Source organism: Cololabis saira, chromosome 8, assembly GCF_033807715.1.
Source record: "Cololabis saira isolate AMF1-May2022 chromosome 8, fColSai1.1, whole genome shotgun sequence".
NCBI lineage: Eukaryota > Metazoa > Chordata > Actinopteri > Beloniformes > Belonidae > Cololabis > Cololabis saira.
This window is the reverse complement of record NC_084594.1, coordinates 45,521,036-45,547,774: the sequence shown is the minus strand read 5'-3', so window position 1 is coordinate 45,547,774 and position 26,739 is coordinate 45,521,036. Positions and strand designations below refer to the sequence as shown.

The window sequence follows — 26,739 nt, the reverse complement described above, 5'->3', positions numbered from 1 at the left end:
GCCCGGGTCCCTGTAAAGATGTCTGAGCAGGCGGGGAGGGAGCGGAGCCGAGGACTCGAAACGAGCGCGCAGAGCCCGCCACTGTCTGCTGTTTAACCGCTCCAGGTAAGAGTCTGAGAGCCGGGGGCGATGCCCTGACCTCACCGATGTGTAGCTGAAGACTCCGGGCGGCGGGCAGGCCCGGAGGCGAGCGGGTGGGGCAGCTATGTCAGCGCTGCGGAGCAGAAATGTGGAAGGGGGACGCGCAGAGCGGTGGCAGGGGCGTGTCCGCCATCTTGTGAGAAACGGTTGCCGTTAACGGCAGCGGCTCGCCTAACTCGGACCGGCGCGGGGCCGCTCCCGGCTCACTCGACACGACTCGCTGCTGTCATTCCGCGTTATTTTAGAACATTTTGGCCCGGGTGCGCTGCTCCGCGGCTGGGCTGTGCCCGCCGCCGTGTGTGAGTGCTGAGCGCGGGCTTGGCGGAGCAGACGCAGCCTTTTGTCCCGCTCCCCTCCCCCTTCTCCTCCTCCCTGTTTGTCTGGACGGCCCGTCTGCGCATGCGTGTAACCATGGCGCCCATTTCTGCGTATGAGCAGGAAAACAAAATTAAACGTTTGCACAGCGCGCTGCAATGATCCCGTCCTGCGTTTATAATCAAACACTGTGACCAGATATGATCAGGTCATTTAACTGATGGGCTGTTGAGGAGGTTTATTTTTTATTTTTGCGGGGTATGGGGGGGGGGGGGGGGTTATACGTTTAAAAGCGGGATTCCTAGGTTTTTTTTTTCTATATGGCACACCTGCGGCTCGGGTTTATTCGGAAATAGACGTGACAGATCACTGAATCAGGGGAATGAAATATAATAATAGCATCACAGCGTTTACCTGGAGGACAGGTTATGCACGGGACACGTCATTCGCTGATTCCCATCATGTTCCTGTTGCATCAGAGAAAATAAAGAAAGAAACCGAAACAAAGATGCATCCGTGGACAGTGGAACGTCTGTTTGTACAGAAACTGTCAAATGAATTTATTTATTTTAGATTTATTTATTTGCACAGTTAAAAATTACACAAATAAAAGTAACAACTTTACAAATTAAAGTGCAGGAAGAGGCGAAAACTCAGAGCTTATCAGGCGCCTCCACCTATAGTTAACATAAAATTTTATCATACTCATAAGAACAAAATATACAAATGAGCAATTAAAAATCTATATATGATAGAAAATAAATGAAAATTTATAAACAAAAAATGTACACAAAAGAAAAATGATCGGATATATGAATAACAATAAAGAGTACAATTTAATAATTAAGAAACAAACAAAAAATAAATGACTAAATGACAAACCAAATAAACACAAACACAAAATAATTTCAAGGACATTACACAAGACGATAAAATGTGTCAGTACATCCATTACTTATGCAAGAGCAGTTCCATTCACAAAACAAATTAAGTGGTGTTTCAGACATCCTTTAAAACAGAGAAGCATTTTTTTTGCTAAATGGGAATATGTATTCTATAGTTTGACCCCCCTGTACTGTATTGCATATTTACCCCTGGTTGTAACACATTTTGGAGGATGCAGATCTAACGCTCGACGGGTTGCATAAGTCTGGACCTGAGAGTTTGTAGTAAAATAGTCTTTGAGGTGATCAGGAATGCTTTCCTCCTTTTAAGACCTTATGAATAAAAACACATGTCTGATAAATATTTGTTATAAATGTTGAGAATATAAAGTGTCTGAAACAAAGGACTGGAGAGGCTGTATGAATCAGTTCTCATTGAGCAGAAGTACAGTGGTTTATACTCTGATCATGTACAGGGCCACCACTAGTGCCCTGGTGCCCATGGGCAAGCTTGTCTGGTTTTTTGCAATGGAGTGGATGCAGAATTTTTTCCCCCCAAAACTTCTTAGATTCAAATTTGCCAAAATAGGAAAAAGTTCAGCTTTTCAGGCTTGAAAAAACTCATACGTTTGCAAACTCTATAGTTAAAATATCAGTATTTCAGACTGTAATTTCAATTAAATTTTATTTACATCTATTAGCGTCTATTACAACAACACAAAAGTCTCTAGGATCTTTCCAGAGACCAGACCATGACCCCCGAGCAATTATTACATAAACATAACATTAGCAATGGCAGGTAAAAACTCCCCTAGTGGGAGAAAAACCTTGAAAATTACATGGGAAAAGGATTGAAGGATATACCTTAGCCAGCCAACACAAATCTTGCTGCAGCTAGCCGATAAAACGTGGCAGGGATGGCATTTTAAACGATATTTTAAACCTACATTTTTACTTTGTAATATTGCAAGTTTGCAAGAAACAAAGTAAAAATACAAATAAAAAAAGAAAATAAACATATTGGAAATATAAACATTTCAAGTTTATTTCAGAATTTGAACATTTACTCACAAATTTGAAAGGTTAAACCCACAATTTCTCTATAAATGAACTCTTTTTTCAAAACCCAGATTGTGTATATCTGATCCATGATTTCAATTCTTCAGTGAAGTATTTAAATGTCATTCTTTAGTTGGCTACAGATGAGGACACGTTATTTAGATTTTAAAGCTGGATAATAAAGCTGAACTTGTAGTCCTTGGGACCCCCTAGTGGCTACGTGTGTCTATCGCTCTCTATCATATGAATACAGGGGAGGGTGTAAACGAGCTTTAGTTGATAAGTTTGTGAAGTGGAGAACACCAGTATGATATGATGGATCGGCCGGTGACAGGAGCTGTATGGCTTCATGTTTGCTTTGGAGCTACTGAGAACAGCTGGGTTTTCCACGAAGGTTAACAAACCCTGAAATAAACTTAACTCAGGGATTTTTGAACCTGTGCACACTAAACCCGAGCTGTCGGTTCCCCAACAGCAGTTAGGAATTAGATCAGTCAAGTCCTTATTGGTTAACACAGGCTTCATGGCACATTTATGTGCATTGTTTATGAACTGCTGAAACCATCATGATGAAAACATACTCGATACATCTAACATACTTTTTAGAATTAGAGCGACACATTCTATATACAGGACTGTCTCAGAAAATTAGAATATTGTTCTTTATTTTCTGTAATGCAATTTATAAAAAAAAACAAAAAAAAACATCCATTCTGGATTCATTACAAATCAACTGAAATATTGCAAGCCTTTTATTATTTTAATATTGCTGATTATGGCTTACAGATTAAGATTTCCAGAATATTCTATTTTTTTTAGATAGGATATTTGAGTTTTCCTAAGCTGTAAGCCAGCAATATTAAAATAATAAAAGGCTTGCAATATTTCAGTTGATTTGTAATGAATCCAGAATGTATGACATTTTTGCATTACAGAAAATAAAGGACTTTATCACAATATTCAAATTTTCTGAGACAGTCCTGTAGATATCATTTTTGTAGCTCATAAAGCCTTGACTAGGCTTAACGTGCAGTCCAAAAGGATTTAGCAACAAGTGAAAATGAAAAATAAAATATAAAAAATATCTTCAAATTGTGAAGAATTTCTTCAGAAACATAAGATTATACAGAGTTTTTTTTTTCTAATCAAATAATTGATCAGGCCAATGGCTCATTTGACAATAATTTTGACGCCAGTAGAAAGAAGGCAAATTTGTGAACCGGGTAGAGGTCCCTCCGCATCACCCGTCTTCACCCCACTGGATCAGCTGTCTCTCAGAACCATGAGAGGATGGACCGGTCTGGGTGGACTTACCCATCAACCTTTAAGAATACCAGCACAGTGTACAATTGTACGTAAGAATATAAGTGGTGGTGTTTTTAAGAAATGTCTCCTTTCAGTCTCAAAGGATGGAGATTATATGTGCCTCTGTTATCGTGAGAATGCCATTCACTGACAGTGAATGGTGAACATGGACTTCAGATACTTAACCTGAACAAAAAATGCCCCCTAACAGGTTCTGCTCGGAGGGCGTGTTTCCATGGTGACTAATTTAGTCTGCTTTTTGGGAGCATTGTTACCCAGGTAAATGATCAAACCTGCTTTCTGGAATCTGGTTAGATAAGGATAATCAATGACTGGTATCAATGGAATGGAGAGGTTGTTAATGAAAATGTGGAACTTAATCAAATAAGACATTCTACTTTTTATTTCTGCAAAAAAATGTTTGTTTGCTTTTTTCTCATGTTTTGAATTAAAAACAAAGTCAGTGTTTTTGCAAATTGATAGAATCTAAAATTTTTAGTTTTCAATCTTTGGGGGGGGGCGCAGTAGGGTCCTCCTTATGGTCCTGGTCCTGGTTTCCTCCCTCCAAAAGGGGAGTTTTTCTTGCCAATGTTTGGCTTAAAGTTTTTCTCTACTACTACTACTACTACTACTGTCATTTAGCAGACGCTTTTATCCAAAGCGACTTACATCTGAGACACACACACCATTTGTGGAGCAATTAGGGTTAAAGCCTTGCTCAGGGGCCCAAAGTGGTTCATCTTGGTTGCCATTCCGGGGCTTGAACCTGGATCCTCCAGACTCAAGCCACCTCTGTAGCCACTACACTACCACGCACCACTAGGGGGGTTTTTACTTGCCTTTACCAGGGGTCGTCTGGTCTCTGAAAAGATCCTAGAGACAACTTCTGTTGTAATAGAAGCTATATAAATTGAATTGAACTTACAGTCTGAAATACTGATATCTTAACTTGAGAGTTTGCAAATGTATGAGGGTTAATTATGAGGTTTATGGGATGCTCCTAATAACTGGATTGAGCTAAAGAAATGGAAAGAGGAGGGGTTAAAGGCACCGCTCAGTGGATCATGGTGGTTCCCCCTGCAGCGTAGCTCTGTAGCAGCATATCTAGGATGAAACTCTGTTTCTGACCAGCTGCTCTAGTCTGGTCCTGCAGCTGCAGCTACGACTACTGACTCTAACACACTAGAGTTACACTAACTAGAGGTTTACTAACACTACTAACACTAACTAGAGGTTTACTAACACTAACTAGAGGTTTACTAACAACATTTCTAAAAATTGATTTGTATGTCTAAAGATCAATTTTTTTCATCATCCACTTTTGGTATTTTTTTGTTTATGCCCAAAAAAGGAATGTTTTGTTGGACACAAGAATAACTGGTGCAATGTTTTTGCCTTTTAAATATTCGTTTTAAAGGGGGAGGTGGTGTCAGCCTCCTTAACCCGAAGGTGTGTATATGTGGTTTATATTTATATATATATATATATATATATATATATATATATACACACACATATCTCACTGCAGTAAGACATTCACTAAGGTCCAGGGGCCTCATTTTTTAAAGCTTGCTTGCGCACAAAACAGGGCTTGAAAGATGCGCAAGCCACCTTCTACCCAAAGGTTGGGATTTAAAAAGAAAAAACTAACCGAAAAATGTGTGTATCTACGCCAACCCTGACCCTCACGCAGGAACATTTTGAAGATATGGGGAACTGGCGACGCAGGCGGTGAGGTGGTGAAATGAAGCCAGATTCATGTCATACTCTTAATGTCATCACATATCAGACTTATAATATAATAAAATAGCGCTGATCGTGTCCCTCTGTGTTTGAAGCTCAGCGTCAGTCAGGACTCTGGTGCTGCTGCTGCAGCCGCGGTGCAGGACACGCCGGGAACTTCCTCGTCACCCACCGCTTCCAACCGTGGAGTGACTGAGGACAGAACAAATGAGTGCCAGGCCACTCTACGGAGTCCCTAAAGGGACTCAGATTTTTTTTTATATATATGAGTTTTACGAGCGCGCGTAAAGCCTAAATTATGGTTCCGCGTTAAATCGACGCAGAGCCTACGCCGTAGGCTCTGCGTCGATTTAACGCGGAACCATAATCTAGGCTTTTTAGTCGATTTAACGCAGAACCATAATTCAGCCTTAAAGGTTTCACGTGCGCACGTAAAACTCATTTTTTATATTTATATATAAAAGCACTCTTTTATAAATGAGGCCCCTGCTGACTACAGCTGGGTTCAGGGGGCTGATTATTTCACTTGAGCAGAAGATTGCTCTTCCTCCTTGGTTCGTGCTTTGTGAAATGTGAAAGTTCACATAGCTAGGGGGCATTGATTAACTGACGTGAACGTGATCTTGTCGTTTTTGTTTTTTTTTATAAACAAAATGAATCAATTTTATGATCACAAATCAAGTGATTTACCAATAGAGATTTATACGATAGTAATGCGCTGTTGCTTGTTGTCCACACAGGTTCATGCCAATCTGACGAGCAGTTGCAATGTCCAATGACAGCCAGGGATCTGTAAAGGGGGAGGCAGCAGCACCGGTGCTGCCCCCCTCTGGCTCTGCCTCCTCCCAAGGCCCTCCCCTCTCTCCATCCACGGCCTCCAGGACACCTGAACTCCCAGGTGAGTGTCGGTTAGGGCTGGGCGATATATCCAGTATAGTCCATGTATCTTGCCTTCTACTCTGTGCGATGTACAAAATGACTATATCGTGAATATTCTAGTATACATTGTCACCCATTCGCTTTTAGCCTCGGGCATTAAATTACAGACTTTTCTCACTCTCTCGTCTCGTCTCCTCTGAGACATAAAACAAGCGCACCCAGTTACATACGTCAGTCACGTGCTGTCGTTTGTGCATCATCATAGGTCCTGCTGGTGTCAGCGCTGCTGTCCGGGACCGCTGGTCACTTCCACCCCGCTTTAACTTAACTTTAACTATCCCAAACTCGGCCCGTTTGCGCCGTGAGCTCATCCTCGCGGTTGCTACGCGCAACGGACTCTTTTCAAAGCAAGCAGGTTCAGTAAAGACGGGAGGGGATGTTTTCTCCTTGCAGGAAGCGCACGGCTCTCCGGAGAGCCGAGGAGCCGCTCAATGCGACACGCGTCCTCGCGCCGCCGAGCCTTTTGGCTGATTTATGGTTCTGCGTTACGCCGTACGCTCTGCGTTGGTGTAAGTGCGCGTCGCCGTGTACCCTACCCCTGCGTCGATTTAACGCGGAACCATAATTCAGGCTTTTCTCTTCCAGAGCTGAGAAACGTCACCTAGTGTTGCTTAAATGTGGCCACATCAAATCAATCACTATCATCGAAACAAAGTCAAACCAGACTATATGACGTCATATTTCTAAAAGTAAGTGAAACTGATTCAAAGTAAAGGAGGAGAGGATGAAACATTGCGGTCCCTACAATTAGTCTGAATATAAAGGTGCTGTAAAGGCCCCTCCAGCTCAGAGCAGCTCATCCTGGTAAAACCAGGTAAAACCAGGTAAAACCAGGTAAAACCAGCTCATCCTGGTAAAACCGGGACCAGAACATGTTTTAACTGGGTTTCCGCTGGGTTTTAAAAAGTATTAAAAAGTGATAAATGAAAATTGCCAAATTTAAGGCCATTAAAAGTGTTAAATTCACTGTCAGAGGTATTTTTTTTTTTTTAAATTGGTATTATTTTTTACCTTTTACATTTTAAGCAGTCTATTTTATTGTCATTCACAAAGTGAAATAAATGTGAAACATCTGGTCAACATCAATGAGTCTATAAATCTGTTTTCTGTATAGTGTTCTATAGTTCAAAATCTGTATTAATGTTAAAAGGTCCGTGATTAACACTTAATGTTTTGACAGTTTTTTTTTTTAAATCTGAAGGTAGTGAAAAAGGTATTAAATTGGTATTAAATTTAACATAAGGATTGCTGTATAAACCCTGTTTTAGCAGATGTTCTTCAGACGGGAGTCAGAGATGCAACGTGCACTTTCTGTTTTGAAATGACACTTTTTATGTTTGTGCCACTCACTGCTTAGTAACTGTTTAATAAATACAGTTTAAAAAAAAAAAAATACAGTTTTGATAAATTTAACTTATTCCCCCTTTTTGCATGAAAGTTTAAAATGAGCATATAGCAATGCAGATGAACAATAATGTTTTAATGTAGACATATAGAATCATCATACTGGTGTGATTGTAGCATCAAAGTGTTAATTCAAGGCTAAGGCAAAATATCGAGATATATATTGTGTATCGTGACACGGCCTAAAAATATGGAGATATTAATAAAAGCCATATTGCCCAGCCCTAGTGTCGGTGCGTCTCACCTGCGTCAGCCTGAGCTGGTCATGCGGAGGCTGAACCATCCGTTTCTGTTTCTGTCCCACAGACGAGCTGATCCAGGCCGGATGGTCCAAGTGTTGGTCCCGGAGGGAGAACCGGCCCTACTACTTCAACAGATTCACCAACCAGAGCCTGTGGGAGGTGCCAGTGTTGGGTCAGCATGACGTCATTGTGAGTCATCGACACTCCAGTACGGTGAATGTTCAAAGTTTCCTAGTTTTTCAAACTAAAGACTAATGTGTCGGTCTGTTTTGTTTGCAGTCTGATCCTCTGGGTCTTAACGCAGCTCCGGCAGAGGGCGGAGACAGTAACCTCGGTAACGGTCAGAGGAAGAGGAGGAACTCTGAGGAGCAGGGAGCGGGGGCAAATAACTTGAAACGTGCAAAGGTAAAAATATATTCATATATATTCTTTCAAGAATAATAGTGATGGATGTCCAGACCCTCTTTCATGTTGGCAGGTTTATTTTTAATCCTGCAGCCATTCTAACCAACATTATATTTTCCTGGAAAAGGACAACCACAACAAACGGCAAGCCCTGTATACTGTACGTGAAGCTGGCCACATTTGAGGGATTTCTGGGTCCCACCAGTCCAAGACTTTCAGTCCTTATTCCAACACCAATACCTGGGCTATATTTTACCAGTCCCAAGGGTTCACATGCTCTCTGTGGCTGCACAAACCTAACTCAGGCCACGTTTACACAGAGATGGGTATTTACAAAAACGGATATTTCCCTCTCTACGTTTTGAAAAATACCATCATAAATACACTGTTAAGGTGCTATGAGCAGCCAGACCTACAGGGGGCAGTGTAACGAGAAGATAAAGTCACGCTAGCCAATCAGAATCCTGGGAAAAAACATCAACAAATGACACGTGGCCAAACAAATTGTAAACACAGATCGCACTCATGACGCTGCTGACGTTTCTGTTGCATAATGTGACGTTCTGAAGCCTAAATGTCCGTTTCCCTCCGTTTACAAGCAAACGTAAAGACGGGGTTTTTGCAAATCTCCACTTTGGCCGGAGTTTTCAGAAGTGATGGTTTTTGGAGACTTTGAGCTCCGTTTTCGTCTAAACGAACGGCCAAAACGCATGAAAACACCACCGTTTTTGCTACGTGTAAACCGGGCCTCAGTTAATACCCAGTCACATTGTTTAGACGAGATTAAGCAAGATGTCTGGTGATGAAGCTGTGGTGAGGCCTCTGATGGATTTTTCAGTCATTCCCTGTGAACCTTCCACCCACAAATATTGAATATTCTGTTCAGAAGGACTTTGACAATTCCCAGAGTGAAACAAAGGTACTCTGAATGGAGCGGGAAACATCTTAAAGAGCTATTAAAAGCAAATCCACTTACTTTGGTTCAAGGGTTTGAGAAGTTTTCTATTCAGACCTCAGATTTAGTTAAATCTGAGGGAAATGGGACCTAGCGTGAACGCTAGTATGACTTGGACATGCCACTGCTGTGGAAGGAAGTTCTCTGAGCAAGTGTCCTGATGTCTCCAGGTAGAGCCCACTACACCCATTTCTCCCAGCACCCCTGGGGCCAAACCCTGGAGCAGCGCCGCCCCTGAAGAGAAGCCGAGCCAGACAGCGATGCCCACCACCCCGACGCCAGGCCCCGCCCCGTACAGACCTGCAGTGTGAGTACTGACACTGAACCCTCCTCGCTCGGGAATGTACATGACGTCACAGATGCCACTTCACAGCGGGTTACGCCCACTGAGTGGCAGAAAGACTAAGTGGCAGCGTAAACTTTCAGTTTGAGGAAACATCTAAAATAGGAAAGAGCTGTTGTGCGATCGACTGTACTCATAGATTTAGCAAGAAATCGGAGTTAATAAGATGGTTATTAGTATTATTAGTATTATTATTATGTATAGTATATTATTATTAGTATAGGTGAATGGATGAATGAATGGGATGCCTGGGTCTGGGGCCCTCCGTTGTCGGGCCTGCACGGGTGTCGCCTTGTTGGGGGGTTCCCTCTCTCCGGGCCCGTCTCCGGTCCCCCCCGCTGCCTCTGCGGCGGTGCGCCCCTGTGGTCTTGGAGGGCCACTTTCGTGGGGGACGGGTGCGCCTGCCCGCGTCGGCGGCCGGGGCGGCTCTGTCTCTCCGGGCAGGCTGGCCCCCTGCCGGGTGGGGGTCGTTGGCCTGAAGGGTGAGGGCCTCCTGGCCGCGTGTCCGGCCCGGACCGGGTGGCCGGGGATTGCCTGGGTCGCGGTCCGCCGCCGCGGGATCCCTGGCTGCTTCTTCCCGCGCCGTGGGGGCCCCGCCCGCGGGCCCCCTCGGCCGCCGCCGGGGGGGGGGCTCGCAGGCGGTGGGTTGCCTCCCTCCTACTTCTCCCCTCTGTGGGGTTGCCGGTGGCCTGGGTTCCGGGCTCTTCCGTGTCGGCCTCTGGTCTCGCGGGTGGCGGGGTTGCTCCCCCCCCTCCCCCACTATAGATACACTTCAGGTGGAGCTTTGTTTGGTTTATTACACACACACACACACACACACACACACACACACACACACACACACACACACACACACACACACATATAGTCACTTAGTCACATGCATATACACACACACACACACACGCATGATCATATACATACACACACACACACATAGACATACACACTGGCTTGTTCACCTGCATGCTGGCTCTCTAGTTTTTGGGTTTAGGTAGCGGTAGCGATAGCTTAGCTCAGACTGCGATCAGATCTCAAGATTTAGGTCGATTGCTGTTATTGTTTTGGTTGGCTCCGTGCCGGTTTCGTGCTTTGTTTGTGGTTTTTTTTTTGTTGCAGATTTCCAGTGCTTGACGTGTGTCTCCGTGTGTTCCTGCTTCCTGGATTGGCAGTGGATGTCGTCACCCCCCCCCCCCCCCGGAAATCGGAGTTATCGTTTTACAGACTGCCGAAAAATACGCTTAAGAGAGACAAATGGATTGCTGCAATTCACAGAAACAACTGGATTCCAGGCAGGGCTGAACGATTAATTGCATTTGCGATAATATCGCGATGTGATAAAACAAGATTTTCTAACCGCAAAGGCTGCGATTTGACCAGTCACATGATCTGGTCACGTAATGTGCGAGTGAGCAGAGCCGGCAGGGAAAACAAGTCAACAGTGTAACAGTGTAACCTACATCTACCATGGCCTCAGTGTTAGGGCTCAGCCAGGCGGGGATTTATAAATGTATGGGCTTTATAAATGTATTAAATATATGAGCGCGGAGTCGGCGTGGTGAGGAGCACGAGCCAGGCGCGCGCCGGCGGACAGTGGAGTCGTGCTGTGATGCCTGATTTATGGTCCCGCGTTAAATCAACGCAGAGCTACGCCGTAGTGCGCGCGTCGCCGCGTACCCTACGGCGTAGCTTCTCCGTTGGTGTAACGCGGAACCATAAATCAGCCTTGAGCCTGAACCTGCAGCCCGTCAGCTCATCATGAGGTTAAACAGCGGGACTGCCAGTTGTTCATTGCTGGTTCGTTTTGTTAACTCTGAGCTTTGTCGGTTTGTTTGTTAGTTTGCTGGTGGTTTTTTCTCCCTGTTACTTGTGAAGAAGTTCTGAGTTTCCTGTGAGGAAGGTTTTTTTTTTTTTGTTTCCTGTGGGAGTTTTTCTGTTTTTTTTCTATTAAAGTACGCCTCATTTTGTCTAAAGTTTAACACTTGTGTGTACAGACGTGTGTACACGTGTTAAAGAGGTAAAGCCACAGATTTGTTTCCTTTATTGTTGTAATCTGTGCTTTGAATAAATCTGACATTGTTTATTATAAAACAAACTGATTTATTGCTTGTGTTGTTGAAAAATACATGAGAACAGGACCTTGAAAAAATTGCATATTAAATCGCAATATTGAGGAAAATTATCGCAATTAGATTATTTTCAAAAATCATTCAGCCCTAATTCCAGGCGCCGAAACGTGGATTTGTGGTTCCCATTTTGTATCGGGTAATGTTGGATTTTTGGGTAGCTAACGTTAAACGGTCAAATCATAAAGTTCAGTGTCCTCATCACTTTAATTTCTACAACAAATCCTGCCTTGAAGTCGGACCAAGCGTCAAGACTTCTCAAGACTATCTTCAAGCTTTGCTTTGTGTATTTCCCCGGCGTAGAAATTAAGTACATATAAATATCAGGAAACTTGGTTCGTGTCCAAATATTAATGTCCATGGACCACTCGTTCTTGGTAACTGTACCAAATATTAATGTCCATGGACCACTGGTTCTTGGTAACTGTACCAAATATTAATGTCCATGGACCACTGGTTCTTGGTAACTGTACCAAATATTAATGTCCATGGACCACTGGTTCTTGGGGTAACTGTACCAAATATTAATGTCCATGGACCACTGGTTCTTGGGGTAACTGTACGGGTCACTGTCAAGTCCAACTGCCTTTAATTTATGCCGATAATCAGCTGTTATTCCGTCTTCTCCACTAGTTGCAGCTGTTTTTGCTGATGTTTTGCCACTCAGTGTGAGTAAGGGGGCTGGTCCAGTGGGGAAGTGACCTCAATGCAGACCCTCTATTGATCTGTTATGGGTCTTTGTTTTTTCAGGATTTACTGGGACCTGGACATCCAGACAAATGCCGTGATTAGAGAGCAACGCCCTGCCAATCATTTACCCCCCCACCCGGAAATCGAGCTGCAGAGAGCGCAGCTGGTCACCAAACTGAGGCAACACTACCACGAGCTCTGCCACCAGAGAGAAGGTACCACTCACTTCCTGTCTCCAAACACACCTGGGTCACCTGATCACCTGTTCAGAGCACACGTTAATCAGGCAACTGTCTGTGCCGCTCAGGTATCGATCCACCACGCGAATCGTTTAACCGCTGGCTGCTGGAGAGGAAAGTGATCGATAAAGGTCAGGACCCGCTGCTGCCCAGCGAGTGTGAGCCGGTGATCTCCCCGTCCATGTTCAGAGAGGTGATGAACGACATCCCCATCAGGTGAGCACTTGTTCTTCTTAGGAGGGGTTTCCTAAACATGACTTAGTTTGTAATGTTTAAGTAATCTCATGATCAGGTCATATTGATCATACAGGACTGTAATACATTCTGGATTCATTACAAATCAACTGAAATATTGCAAGCCTTTTATTATTTTAATATTACTGATTATGGTTTACAGTTTAAGATTAAGATTCCCAGAATATTCTAATTTTTTGAGATAGGATATTTGAGTTTTCTTAAACTGTAAGCCATGATCAGCAATATAATAAAATAATAAAAGGCTTGCAATATTTCAGTTGATTTGTAATGAATCCAGAATGTATGATATTTTTGTTTTTGTAATTGCATTACAGAAAATCACAATATTCAAATTTTCTGAGACAGTCCTGTATATTGATTAAGGCTGGGGATCAATTCAAATCTCAAGAATCGATTCAGACTCGATTATCAAGATTTGATTCGATTCCATTCCGATATTGATTTGGGTTAGTGTTAATAAAACTGTTTTTTGAGCTGTTGCATGAATTACATGACTGTAGTTATGCAACACAGTAATACTAGTATTATATTGAGATTCAACAGCAAGTATTGGCAGCTAATGATGCTGTAAGGACCAATCAGCTCCCAGAATGCTGATATACTGTATTTTCACGACCATACGGCGCACCGTGTGGAAAGGCGCAGCCTCAGTTATTTGTGCCATTTCTGTGTTTAATACACACACACACACGGCGCACCGAACTAAAAGGCATCTTCTACACACACATATGGCGCGCCGCCTTACAACAACAACACACACAAGCATACAAGTGTGCGTATTTAAAAATAGAGCGGGAGAAAAACTGAGTTTGATTGTGCTTTATTTAAGTCTTTATAAAGTAATGAAATATAGACAATTTATGCAATTATAACTGAAAACTTTAATGATTTCATACGTTTAAACATATTTAAAGGCAAAGACATGGCACCAGTTATTCTTGTGTTCAACAAAACATTCCTCTTTAGGGCATAAACAAAAAAAAAATACCAAAAGTTGTAATGTAGTGATGAAAAAAATCGATCTTTAGACATACAAATCGATTTTTAGGAATTCATATGATTATCGATTTAGAATCGGAAAATCGATTTATTTATTTATTTATTTATTTATTTATTTATTTTTCCAACACAGGCCTAATATTGATTTTATTTTTGTATCTGTGTGTCAGGTTATCTCGTATTAAGTACAAAGAGGAGGCCCGAAAGCTGCTGTTTAAATACGCTGAAGCTGCCAAGAGGATGATTGACTCCAGGTAGGTGAGAGAGCTTCACGGTGCCGGGGCTGCAGACGGGGGCTGGTGTTGAGACGCTCTCGCCTCTCACCCATGCAGGAACGCCAGTCCAGAGAGCAGGAAGGTGGTGAAGTGGAACGCTGAGGACACCATGAACTGGCTGCGTAGAGATCACTCCGCCAGCAAAGAGGACTACATGGTAACTTGTTCACTCCCTGGATCTGTGTCACAGCAGGTCCTGGGTCTTTGTGGAGGGGACTCACTGTCAAGCATGGTGGTAACCATGTGATGATATGTGGTGATGGTTAGGGGTTCACAGTGTGCATACTTCTGTGTTTTGCCACATTGTGAAGAAGTATGCACTAATGGCACTTTTCCACTAGAACCTACTGAGCTGTACTCTGCTCGGCCTGGTTTCTTTTCCACTACAATCCAGCACCTGGAGCAGAAGTGGGCGGGTTGGAGTGAAGCTGCTGTGACGTATTTGATTGTGTGATCTAAAAGAAAAAGACAACAACACTAAAGATGTAGAACCTGGAGGAGATGATAGATGTGCTGCTGGGTCTGTGGCTTGTGTTTGATATCAAGTTAAAAAATGAGAGAGAGAGAAGCTTCAAGCGGCAACGCTTTTTTGTTTGTTAGTTTGTCTCGGTGCTGCTGAAAAGTCAGCTGGAGCCGTGAGCAGCTATGAAGAGACAGAGCTCCTGGTAGATCTGGTCGTTCCTTATATCCGTCTAGATCCCTTTTTAATTCTCTCCTCAGCACCAGGTTTATGAACATCTGCACCTCAGAGTTGGATCAGAAACAGACTTTTGCTGCCATTGCTGGTAGAATAAAATGAACAAGAATCCGTCAGTCTCTTTCTCTGATTTCCTCCTCCTGACTCAGACGTCTGACTCCAACCCCCCGACCAATCGGTGGTCTGTAGTGTGATGATGTCAGATACAGCCGATTCAGCAGCTTAGAACCTCGGCAGAATAGTTACAGAAAAGTATCTACTCGGCACGTTAGACCCCTAGTGAGAAAGAACCAACCCGAGGCGAGTCGAGTCCGGCTGAGTAGGTTCTAGTGGAAAAGCGCCATAAAAGACTTGGTTACTTTGCATTCTGTCATAATTTCCAATAAGAGTAGAAGAAACAGATGGGTGTTAAGTTGTGGGTGTATCTTGGAGGAGACGCGTGTGACTTCAGCTGCTGTGTCTGCAGGACCGTCTAGAACACCTGAGGCAGCAGTGCGGCCCTCACGTCACTGCTGTTGCCAAAGACTCGGTGGAGGGAATCTGCTCCAAGATCTACCAGCTGTCGACAGAATACAGCCGGCGGCTGAGACAGACGCACCTGAGCCTGCTGCAGGACCCGGCCACAGGTACGGACCGTCTCCCAGAGACCTGCACCAGCTCTGCACCTCAACCCACTGCCTTTCATGTGGACTCCACATCTTAGTTATTTTTTTATTATTTTGTCCTTTCTTTCTTTTCTTATTTTATTTAAATTTTTACATTTTCTATGCCATATATGATGAGGAAGGGACAGGACTAAATAAGCGTTCTGCTTCCTCCTGTTCCCTCTCCAACACATTGGCCACGGTTACATGATGTTTTTTAATTCGGAATTAATAATTCCGAATCTGTATTTTCCTTTGAGTTTACATGGAAATAGTAATTCTGAATTGAGGTTTACATGGAAAACACGTTTGATGGTCTTTCTCCAATTCCTCTCCAGGTCTGGGGGTTGGGAAGGTTCTGATTGGATAGGGGGGGGACCGGAAGTTAAACTACCGGAAGAAAAACAAACTTAGCCGCTACAACTTTAAAAAGCTCACAATTTTTATGTTTCCATCTGTTCTTTTAATTATTTCCAGGTCCTCCAAGCTATTTATTAAATAAATGGTCTCTGATCTAGACCAGCGTTTACTGCGTGCTGCCATCTTGAAACTTAAGCGTCATGGAGACAAACGGGCGAGGGAACGAGCAGAAAGACCGGAATTAATTTAAAGAGGAATGAGTGTGTGATCACGGAATTATTCTATTTGGATTTCAAATCAGAATAAACCAGCCACTTACTTCAGAATTAAGTTTAATTCTGAATAGCCATTTTCATTCGGAATTAGGTGTTTACATGGGGATTTTTACTCATTTTAAATCGGATTTAATTTTAATTCTGAATTAAAGAGGAATTAAACCTCCCATGTAAATGCATTTACATTATTTTGCTGTTGTTCTTTATTTCTGGATGACACTGTTAAATTGTTTAGCTTTTTTTGATATTTTGACTCTTTTAATTTGATGTTGATTTGTTGTTGGAGACAAAGTCAACAATAAACAATAATCCTCTCCGTCTGTGTGACGTGTGCAGGGATTAAAGTTCTCCGTACTGGGTACAGATTTCCGTCCTGGGGATTTTTTTTGGATATTTTTTTATGAGATCAGCGCAAATCCGACAAAAAATATGAACACCGGGGTGTCTGTAGCGCCGCGGTGACTTGTCGAACGGCGCCCACTGCAGTCAATCAGCTGTTGGCTGTGCACACACAGTAAAGTTCTCCTCTGGTTTTAGATGCACGTAACCTGACACCCAATAGCCTACGGCGTAGGGTACGCGGCGCCGCGTACCCTACGCCGTAGCCTACGCCGCAGATTTAACGCAGAACCATAAATCAGGCTTACATGCGCATCTGCCGCGAAAAATGTTCCCACCGTTGCCGGTTTCGGCTGTTTCTCGACCCCAAACTGGTATTTGTTGTATGTTTTTATTTTATTTTTTTAAATGTCTTTTAAAAATGTTGTTTTCAAGCTCCAGCTGGGTTATATTCGAGAGATTATTCAGCAATGTCAGTGGTTGCGTGACAGCAGCTTCAGGCTCGGCGCCAGCTCCGCCACGATAGAGAGGGATATTCCTGTTTATTCACCCCCTCATTCATTCACCCCCTCATTCATTCACCCCCCCCACGACGGGACAGCCTTGTAGCTGTCACCGGTGTGTCTATCAGGGGGAATCAGGGCAGTTAAATGAGAGTTGAAGGGGCAGTTTGGTGGTAGCCAGCTTAGTTAGCCTGGGAGCTAAGTGTAAGTGTACTGCTTGTTCTTTTTTAAAGGTTGTATAACAACTACAATCACAACACCTGTGGAAATGGATGTGTGTTTAAATGTGACTAATGTTAAAGTTGGTAACACCGTGAGGGAGTGGGGGGGTCGTTACAGTATTTTTGTGCTTGTTTTTCTTCCCTTTGCAGCTCAGTTTAATGAGGCTTCACTTGTTATTGACCATCAGGGATATTTTAAACATAAGAGTAAGAAAGTTAAAATGTTCTAAACTAAAGGTACTTACACGTTGCTAAATAACTAACTGCTAAGCCAATGGGTCTTAACTGTACCTTGTAATCCAAACTTGCAACCTATCATTCCCCCTGATGGTTGAAATGACTAAATTTAAACCACCTGCGTGTGCTCCTGCCGTCCTGCAGAGACAGGCTCGTCGCCGCCGCCGTCGCGGCTCGTCTACTGCTACCCGGTGAGACTGGCCATCCCCACGCCCCCCCTGCCCCGCGTGGAGCTGCACTTTGAGAACGACGTGGCTTGTCTTCGCTTCAGAGGAGAGATGGTCAAAGTCAACAGAGGACACTTCAGCAAGCTGGTCAGTGGTGCTGGAGCTGACGGCTCCCAACTGGAGCATTCAGTCACTCATTCAGAGACGTTTCTGGCACCGTAGAGACACTGCAGACGCACGGATCCCCTGGAACTTCAGAGGGGAGAAATAAAATAAGCTGTCTTCATTTGTAGCCATGTAAACGAGAACATTTAAGTATTTTACTTTAAAGAGCTTCCTCAGAGCTTGTTATGAACAATTTCTGACATTTAAGAGTTAATAATATAAAAAATTCTGATTATTTTTCTCAAATGTGCTAATCATTTATTTATTTATTTATTTTTTTAGTTAAAGGGGACCTATTATGAAAAACTGGTTTTTTCTTGCTTTAACATATATAAAGTGGTCTCCCCTCAGCCTGACAACTCAGAGGAGGAGGAAAGCAACCAAATTTTCCAAATTCTAACTAATTCCGCCGGCCGGAGCTTCCCCCATTTTTCCATGGCGGTGTATAGCGTCATTCAGGCAGCCAATCAGCACAGAGCCTCATTATAGCCCCGCCCACTCAGAATACCGCATAGATAATGAGGTTAGAGAATGGGAAGATACATGGTTTAGAGGCTGAATTTCTAATTTATTTAGCAAAAACAATCAAAAGCTTGTTTTTAAGACATTCAAGGCCTGTTTAAAATAGGTAGTAGATGCTATAATAGGTCCCCTTTAAAATCTCAATTTAAATGTGAACTTTAACAGATTATTGCGTCACCGCTGTCATCTGTTTGATACGGAAGAGTATTAGGGCCAGGCAGGAGAAAAATAAAAATATTTTAGAGGAGGAAGATTTTTTTTTTTTCATTATGCACTTTGAGAAAAAAGGCAAAATTTCGACTTTATTCTTGAAATTGTATTTCAACATTAATCTCGACATTTCGACTTTTTTTTTCGACATTTCGACTTTTTCTCGAAGTGCATAATGAAAAAAAACCATCTTCCCCTCTCAAATATTTTTCTCCTGCATGGCCCTAATACTCTTTCCGTAGTTTGAGCTCCCCATCCCGCTGGATTTTTACTAAATGAGCTCCTTGCCAAAGTTGTGCTGGTTGTAGTTGATTTGAGCTGAACATGTGTGGAGGATGTGAGCTCACCTGTCTCCCCCGTGTGTCTCCAGGAGCTGCTGTACCGGTACAGCTGTATAGACGATCCTCGCTTTGAGAAGTTCCTGTCCAGAGTGTGGTGTCTTCTGAAGAGATACCAGGTGAGTGGCCTGTCAGTCATTGGGGTTTCAACAGCTGCATCCGTGTTGGGCTCAGGGTTAACCAGGTCTGTCTCCAGGTGATGTTCGGCAGCGGCGTGAACGAGGGGACGGGTCTGCAGGGGGCGCTGCCGGTGCCAGTGTTCGAGGCATTGAATCGGCATTTTGGAGTTTCCTTTGAGTGTTTTGCTTCGCCGCTGAACTGCTACTTCAAACAGTTCTGCTCTGCCTTTCCCGACAGCGACGCCTTCTTTGGATCCAGAGGGTGAGGCTGAACACACACACCTGTTATCCTGGAGTGAATCATAGGAAAGAGTCGTATTTCATGTTTGGCTTGATCAGTAACTCTGGTTTTATAAAATGAAACCAGCAGTTTCCCATTCAAGTGTCAGAAAGCGCAGTTCTTCTAATGACCACTAGGGTCTGATTCCAAAAGTGAGTCCATGGATATTTGACCTCCATGTCAAATATATTAATAAACAAACCTACAGCCTGGGACCAAAAATTCATATACAAATTTAAACTGGCTCAAAATACCTCAAACATCATGCTTGGGTTCATGTTGTCTTATAACATTAGCTATAATGTAGGCCTCTGTTTTAAAAAAAAAATGATTTTCCGATTCTAAATCAATTCTCATATTAACTCCTAAAAATCGATTCGTATGTCTAAAGATCAATTTTATTTTATTTTTTTATTTATTTTTATGTTTAAAGGTATGAAAACATTGAAGTTTTCAGTTATAATTGCATACATTTTAAACTTATTTAAAGGCAAAAACATGGCACTAGTTATTCTCGTGTCAAACAAAACATTCCTTGTTTGGGCATAAACCAAAAAATACCAACATTCATAATGATGAAAGAAAAATTGATCTTTAGACATATATGAATCGATTTTTAGGAATTAATATGAGAATCTATTTAGGGAAATGTAACTTTTTTTTTCTTTCTTTTTCTTTCGTTGTAACTGTTTCACAACTGCTGTGTTTTCAGGCCATTTTTGTCCTTCAATCCAGTCAGCGGCTCGTTTGAAGCCAATCCTCCGTTTTGTGAGGAGCTGATGGACGCCATGGTGACGCATTTTGAGGTGGGTCCCGCACTCAGCCTGGTCTCCACCGGTCTGTGTTAGGGATGGGCGGTATGGACTAAAAAATGTATCACGATAATTTCTGACATTTATCCCGATAACGATAAAAATGACGATAGAAAAAATACCAATTCAACTCCACCTTTTTAACTATAAATCTATCACCACATTCAGTCTTTTGAGCCCCCAAATCACTGCTCTAAAAGATACTAAATGCTACTAAACTACACCAATTAAATTGAAATAATACAAAACAATTAAATTAGTACACCTGTACTGCAAAACTGATCATATGAAACAAGTTTGAAATGTAAGAACAGATTCAACATTTATTCAAACTGTATGGCTTAAACAGTGGGATAACAGTGCAAACATCTAAAGTACCATTATCCTTCAAGTTTTCTTAGCTTATAAAATCACAAAGTAGAGAAAAATACAACCTGACAGATAAATAAAAGCCATCCTTTGCACTCACTGTTTTTTGCAGACTCTGCACATAATAGATGATGTTTGCTCCTCGTCACTCTTTAAATCCAAACCAGTTCCAGAGCTGGAGCTGGAGCCTCGTTTAACAACGAGCTCCTCGCTCTCAGATCCGCCTTCCGCCATGTTTGTTAAGGCTGATTTATGGTTCAGAACCATAATTCAGGCTTCACACAAAAACGTCATCAACGGGAATTTATCGTTTTTACCGCGAGGTGACAAATTCTTACCGTGGGGAATTCTTTTGACGATTTATCGTGAACGGTAAAATATCACCCATTCCTAGTCTGTGGGCTCACCGGGGTCCGTGTCTCCACCAGGAACTCCTGGAGCAGTCTACAGAGCCGCTGTCCTTCATCATCTTCGTCCCCGAGTGGCGTGACCCGGTCACCCCGGCTCTGACCCGCATGGAGGCCAGCCGGTTCCTGCGGCACCAGATGAACGTCCCGGCCTACGAGCACGAGTACCGGTCCGGAGGACAACACCTCTGCAAGAGGTACAGCCGTGCACCACACTGCTGCCTGTGGCAAGCCCTTTAATGTTTCACAGCTACACTGGATATGTGTTGCAGATATCAGCAATTCAATTCTTCCTAGTCAAAAACAGCATTTCACATATCTACAATTGCATTCTTCCTATCCACAATCGTCATTTCAGATTTCCACAACCTCATTCTGCCTAGGACAAATTATGTCACTTTTTTTTTTAAACAAAACTTTATTGATAATATACAAACTCTCAAAGAGGATAATTGACAAATATCAATTTAAATGCAATAAAGATAATAATAAAAAATGGGGATTCTTGTAAGTAATACAAAAAACAAGGCGCTCTTAAGAATTAAAAGGTGCATATGAATAACAAAATAAATTAAGCATTTAAATTCACATAATGGAGCATAGAAAAGGAGAGGAATTATTAAATTAGAATAACAAATGACGAGCAATGTCTAGACTTATTTTACTTGCATTTTTGTTTTCTACTCTTTTGAGACATGTGAAAAAAATCTTAAAATCGTTAATAAAACCCCGGAAGGAGGGTTTACAATTTCTCCATTTGGCACAATGAAGATGGTTCTTACCCAGTAACAAAATTATATTAATAATATCAGAAACAGAAAATTCCAAATCATCCATGAAGAAAATAATATGGCTTAATTCAAAAGGTGGAACATTATTAATTTTAAGAGGTATCCAATTGTGTATGTCCGTCGAGAAACAATGAGAGAAAAGGACATTGATATTGATTCATGTGTATGGGGTTTCTAATAACAGATATCTACAATTCACTTGCAGATATCCGCAATGTGAATTACGGACAGTACTGGAGTTGAGGGGGGAGGAGGGGGATGGCATCCCTCCTGAAATAAAAACGGTCCAAATCAAACCCCCTTTCCATCCCTTATGTCATTTCATCAATGAATGTGGTTTTACTGCTATTTCAACATTTAGAGTCATCACCAGAAAAATAACTTATCTGACAATTTTTACCCGTTTCAAGTAAATTTTCACTTGAAATAAGTAGAAAAATCTGCCAGTGGGACAAGATTTATCTTCTTATTACAAGCGATAAAATCTTGTTCCACTGGCAGATTTTTCTACTTATTTTAAGTGAAAATCTACTTGAAACAGGTGAAAATTGTTGTTTTTTCCAGTGATGAGTCTTGTTTTAAGTGTAGTAATAATAATAATAATAATAATTTTTACTAAAATGAGACATTTTAACTAGAAATAAGACAAATATTCTAAGTTTTTGAGTTTTTGCAGTGATCCATTTTACTTATCCTGTGAAGGACAGAGTCATATTGATAAGTTCAGAAAAGTGTTTTTTATTGTTGTGTTTTGATGTATTTGATGTAAGCCCAGTGGATATTTAAAGCTTACAGAAGGCTGCATTTAACTGCTGCTATGTCATTCCTGCAGTATTTCTGCAGGTGTTTTGGTCACTGCTATTATTTGTAATATATTATATTATTTGTAATCAGCACAATTTATCTGTCCCCATATGAGAAAATCCACCATCCCCCCTGATTGTTTTTTACAACTCGAGTACTGATTATGGATATCTGCAACTGAATTAGGACTAGCTGTAATTCCACTTTCAGATATCTGCAATGTAATTGTGACTTGTGCTGTGGTGCGTGTGTTTCAGGGAGGAGATGTACTACCGGGCCGTCCACGGCACCGTCGTGCTCTTCCTTCAGAACGACGCCGGCTTCGCCAAGTGGGGCCCGACGACGGAGCGGCTGGCCGAGCTGACGGCGGCCTACCGGCCCGCCTCGGCCCGCTCCTCCTCCCTGTCCTCCCCCGGCCCCGCCCACATCTCCCCCGCAGACAGAGACTCCGCCCACAAGGCCCCAGACAGGACACAGAGCGGGGTGATGTCCCCCGGTGGCCATGACAACGGCAGCAGCAGCAGCACCAGCACCAGCACCAGCACCAGCCCACAGGACAAGCCTGCTGCCGTGTAGAGGGCTGGCCCGGGGCCCGGGGCCCCCTGGGGGGCTCCTCACATCCTCACCCTTTCAGATCGTCCCTCACCAGCATCTACAGTCACCTCTATCCCATAACGCTCCTCTGTCTGCACCGGCAGGGGCGGGGCCTTGTTCAACACTACGCCCCTCGGCCGCTCTGATTGGCTGAAACTCTGGAGCTTTCCTGTCACACGCTGGTCGGTAGGAAGCAGCTGATCAGCGGCTCGTTGTAGCTCCAGCAATAAAAACTGACACGATGAGGGGGAGGAGTCTGACTGGTCCCCCCCCACGGGGGGGGACCGGTTAGCACGGCAGCTATCATTTCTATCAACCCGTCTTTCTGAACTGAACAGAATCAAACCTCCTCCTCCTCAGCAGGAGTGAGTGCTGCTGAGAGCAGGCTGTCGCCGGAGGACAGGGGCGGGGCCTCGGAGGACAGGGGCGGGGCCTCGGAGGACAGGGGCGGGGCCACGGAGGACAGGGGGCGGGGCCTCGGAGGAGTTAGTTCTGTCTTCTCTTCTCATGTTTTATCAACAAAACTACGGAAAGAGTATCAGGGCCAGACAGGAGAAGAATAAAAATAATATTTAAGAGGACGACGATTTTATTTATTTTTTTTCATTATGCATTTTGAGAAAAAGTCAAAGTCGAGAAAAAAGTCGAAATGTCGAGATTAATGTTGAAGTACAATTCAACATGTCGAGATTTCGAAGAAATTTTCGAAATTTTGAGAAAAAAGTCAAAATGTTGAGAAAAAAGGTGAAATTTTGACTTTATTCTTGAAATTGTCTTTCAATATTAATCTCGACATTTCGACTTTTTTATCTCGAAGTGCACAATAAAAAAAAATCTTCCCTCTCAAACATTTTTTCTCCTGCATAGCCCTAATACTAATCATTTTGCATTAAAAAAAAAAGAAGCACATTGTGGGGAAAAAAAAGGTCTGGTAGTTGTTCAGGCAACATGGGGGGTTTTCTCCATCAACTATAGCAACTGGTGGGTGTCTGGGCTCCCTGGGGTCTGCTGGAGCCCAGGTCCCAGCTCTGAGAGCCCCCCAGGCCACCACACCCCTCACACTCCCGGCCCCCCGCCAGCCAGCCGGACCCTCTGGGAAGAAGCTGGACTACCCAGAAACCCCGGCCAGGACGGAGAGACAACCTGATCTGAAGCAGAAACGTTGGCAACGAGTCGCCCTGCTGCCGCATCCTTCCTCGTATAAAGACTTTAATTTTCATAAATCTGAATGTGTTGGGGTTTGTTTGTTTTTTTTGTTTTTTTTTTACTAGCAATTTGAAATTTTTTCCTGTAATTTGTATCATTTGGATGCAGTTTTATTTAAAGTCGGGTTCAGTCTAGTCTGATTTGATTTCTGTGAAATCCAGTTCTTGTTGGTTTAATCTGTCAATTTGCTCAAATGTGTTCTGCTTGTCAACTGGTTTAGTTAATCCCAGGCAGGTTTATTCCCCTCGGGACTTGTTTAGTTTGACCTAGTTTGGTGTGTCTTAATCCAAGTTGAACAATCTTCTTTTGTCTGGTTTAATTCATCAGTCAAGTTCACTCTGCTTTTGGACAAGTTTATTCCACTTTAAACTAGTTAATCTGGGACAGGTGGATTCCAGATCAGACTGGTTTAATCTCCTTCAGCCTAATCCACGTTGGACCACCAGTGTGGTTTGGTTTAATCTAGTTTGGCTACTTTTATTCTAGTTTCAACATGTTTAGTTAACGTTTGGACTGGTTTGTCTGGTTTAATCTGGTTCATTGGCTGCAGCGGCCTCCTGCTCTCTGATTGGCTGCCGTGGACCCGTCAGCCTCCTGGGGCATCAGTCTTGTAGATACTGTACAGTTGGACTGATCCAAAGTCTGTTCATGATCTGTTTTGCTGTCAAAGCTGGGTTTTTTTTTAATGATTAATTTGATTTAATTTAACCTTTTTAAAGAGATATGTGTTTGTGTATTTACAACCTCATAGTTTGTTTTAACCAAACCAAAGTGTTATAAGAAGATGTATACGTATGTGTGTGTGTGTACAGTGCAAGTGTATATATCTGTGAGCTGGACTCTGCACCGTCTCCTCCTTCCAGCTGTGCATGTGCACGTTTGGACTCTGAAAGGTTGGGGGTGGTGGTGGAGCGGCAGAGACTCCAGCGTCGGGGGGTCCTCACAGCCATGGAGTGTAAATACCTTCTGTCCTGCAGACAAACTGCAGCTGCTGTTCCAGTAAAAGATATATCCATCCCAGTACCAACCAGCGCACCTCGTCCTTCTGCTGCACACGCCGCTCACACGGCCGCAAAAACACAAACTATCTGCTTTTAGTAAATCTCAGAATCTGAGCCTCTGAGCCTTAGACCAGGGGTCTTCAACCAGGGGGGGGGGGACTGCAACTTAAAAAGAAATAAAGGCCATTTTAACCAAAATAAAAAAATAATAATATACAGGAGTGTCTCAGAAAATTAAAATATATTGTGATTTTCTGTAATGCAATTACAAAAACAAAAATGTCATACATTCTGGATTCATTACAAATCAACTGAAATATTGCAAGCCTTTTATTTTAATATTGCTGATCATGGTTTACAGCTTAAGAAAACTCAAATATCCTATCTCAAAAAATTTGAATATTTTGGGAATTTTAAACTGTAAGCCATAATCAGCAATATTAAAATAATAAAAGGCTTGCAATATTTCAGTTGATTTGTAATGAATCCATAATGTATGACATTTTAGTTTTTTTAATTGCATTACAGAAAATAAAAAACTTTATCACAATATTCTAATTTTCTGAGACAGTCCTGTATAGGCTATGTATATCTATATATGAAGGAGAAAACTCCATTAACAGGTGATAATAATCTACTTTTGACAATAACTATTTAGTCTACAACTCTACGTAAATGATTCCCATGATGTGAGTCATGTGACTAATATCAACTTTAGAGCAGAAAAACGAGCTAACTAGCTGTTTAAGAAAAGATCCGTTGCAAAATTGACTTGGCTTTTTCATATTTAAAGCTACTTAGACCTGATGGATAAATTAGTGACAATAACGAAGCCTAAAGCTGGAGATTGTAACGTTACAGCTCGGCCTAACGTTACTCCTTCCACGTCTGACTGACAAAGTTTCACCATAAACATGTAGCTAATAACCCAGTCAGGAATTGGGGAAAAAATAAGAATTCCAAGCGGGGGTCCCTGCTCTGTGTTTCTGCCTCAGACTTTCCCAGAGCACTTCCTGATGAGACGAGCAGTGAAGTGTCATGTTATCGTCATGTTTGGAGGGAAAGTGGAAACCCTCCAGGTCTCAGCGTCTGAGCTGTGAAGCACGGGGGTAGAAGCATCATGGTGTGGGAGGAACTGGGGCACGGTGAGCAGCGTTTCTGGGTGGGAGTGTGTTTGGGGAGTCCCCGCTCCATCCAGTCCCCTGGACCAATCACAACCCTCTTCACATTAGCTTCATTTATTACATGTTAAGAGCAAAACCAGCTGCATTAGTCAGTCAAAGTGATAGAAAACTAGCTTTATCTTAGGCTGTGAAGCTAGTCAGGCTGGCAGGAAGTGGAGGAACAAATATCACA

At 42.7% G+C, this 26,739-nt stretch overlaps 1 protein-coding gene across 1 annotated transcript; it reads left to right on the top strand.

The window, feature by feature from the left end:
* pcif1 (phosphorylated CTD interacting factor 1) lies at positions 1 to 25,397 on the top strand. Its single transcript, XM_061728091.1, has 16 exons — positions 1 to 105; positions 6,188 to 6,345; positions 8,097 to 8,221; positions 8,312 to 8,437; positions 9,563 to 9,699; positions 12,612 to 12,766; positions 12,859 to 13,006; positions 14,218 to 14,301; positions 14,380 to 14,479; positions 15,486 to 15,645; positions 17,743 to 17,912; positions 19,033 to 19,119; positions 19,197 to 19,381; positions 20,112 to 20,205; positions 21,009 to 21,184; positions 22,840 to 25,397. Exons 2-16 carry the CDS (start codon positions 6,216 to 6,218, stop codon positions 23,156 to 23,158), a joined length of 2,196 nt encoding a protein of 731 aa, XP_061584075.1. The 5' UTR covers positions 1 to 105; positions 6,188 to 6,215; the 3' UTR covers positions 23,159 to 25,397.
* The last annotated feature ends 1,342 nt before the right edge of the window (positions 25,398 to 26,739 follow it).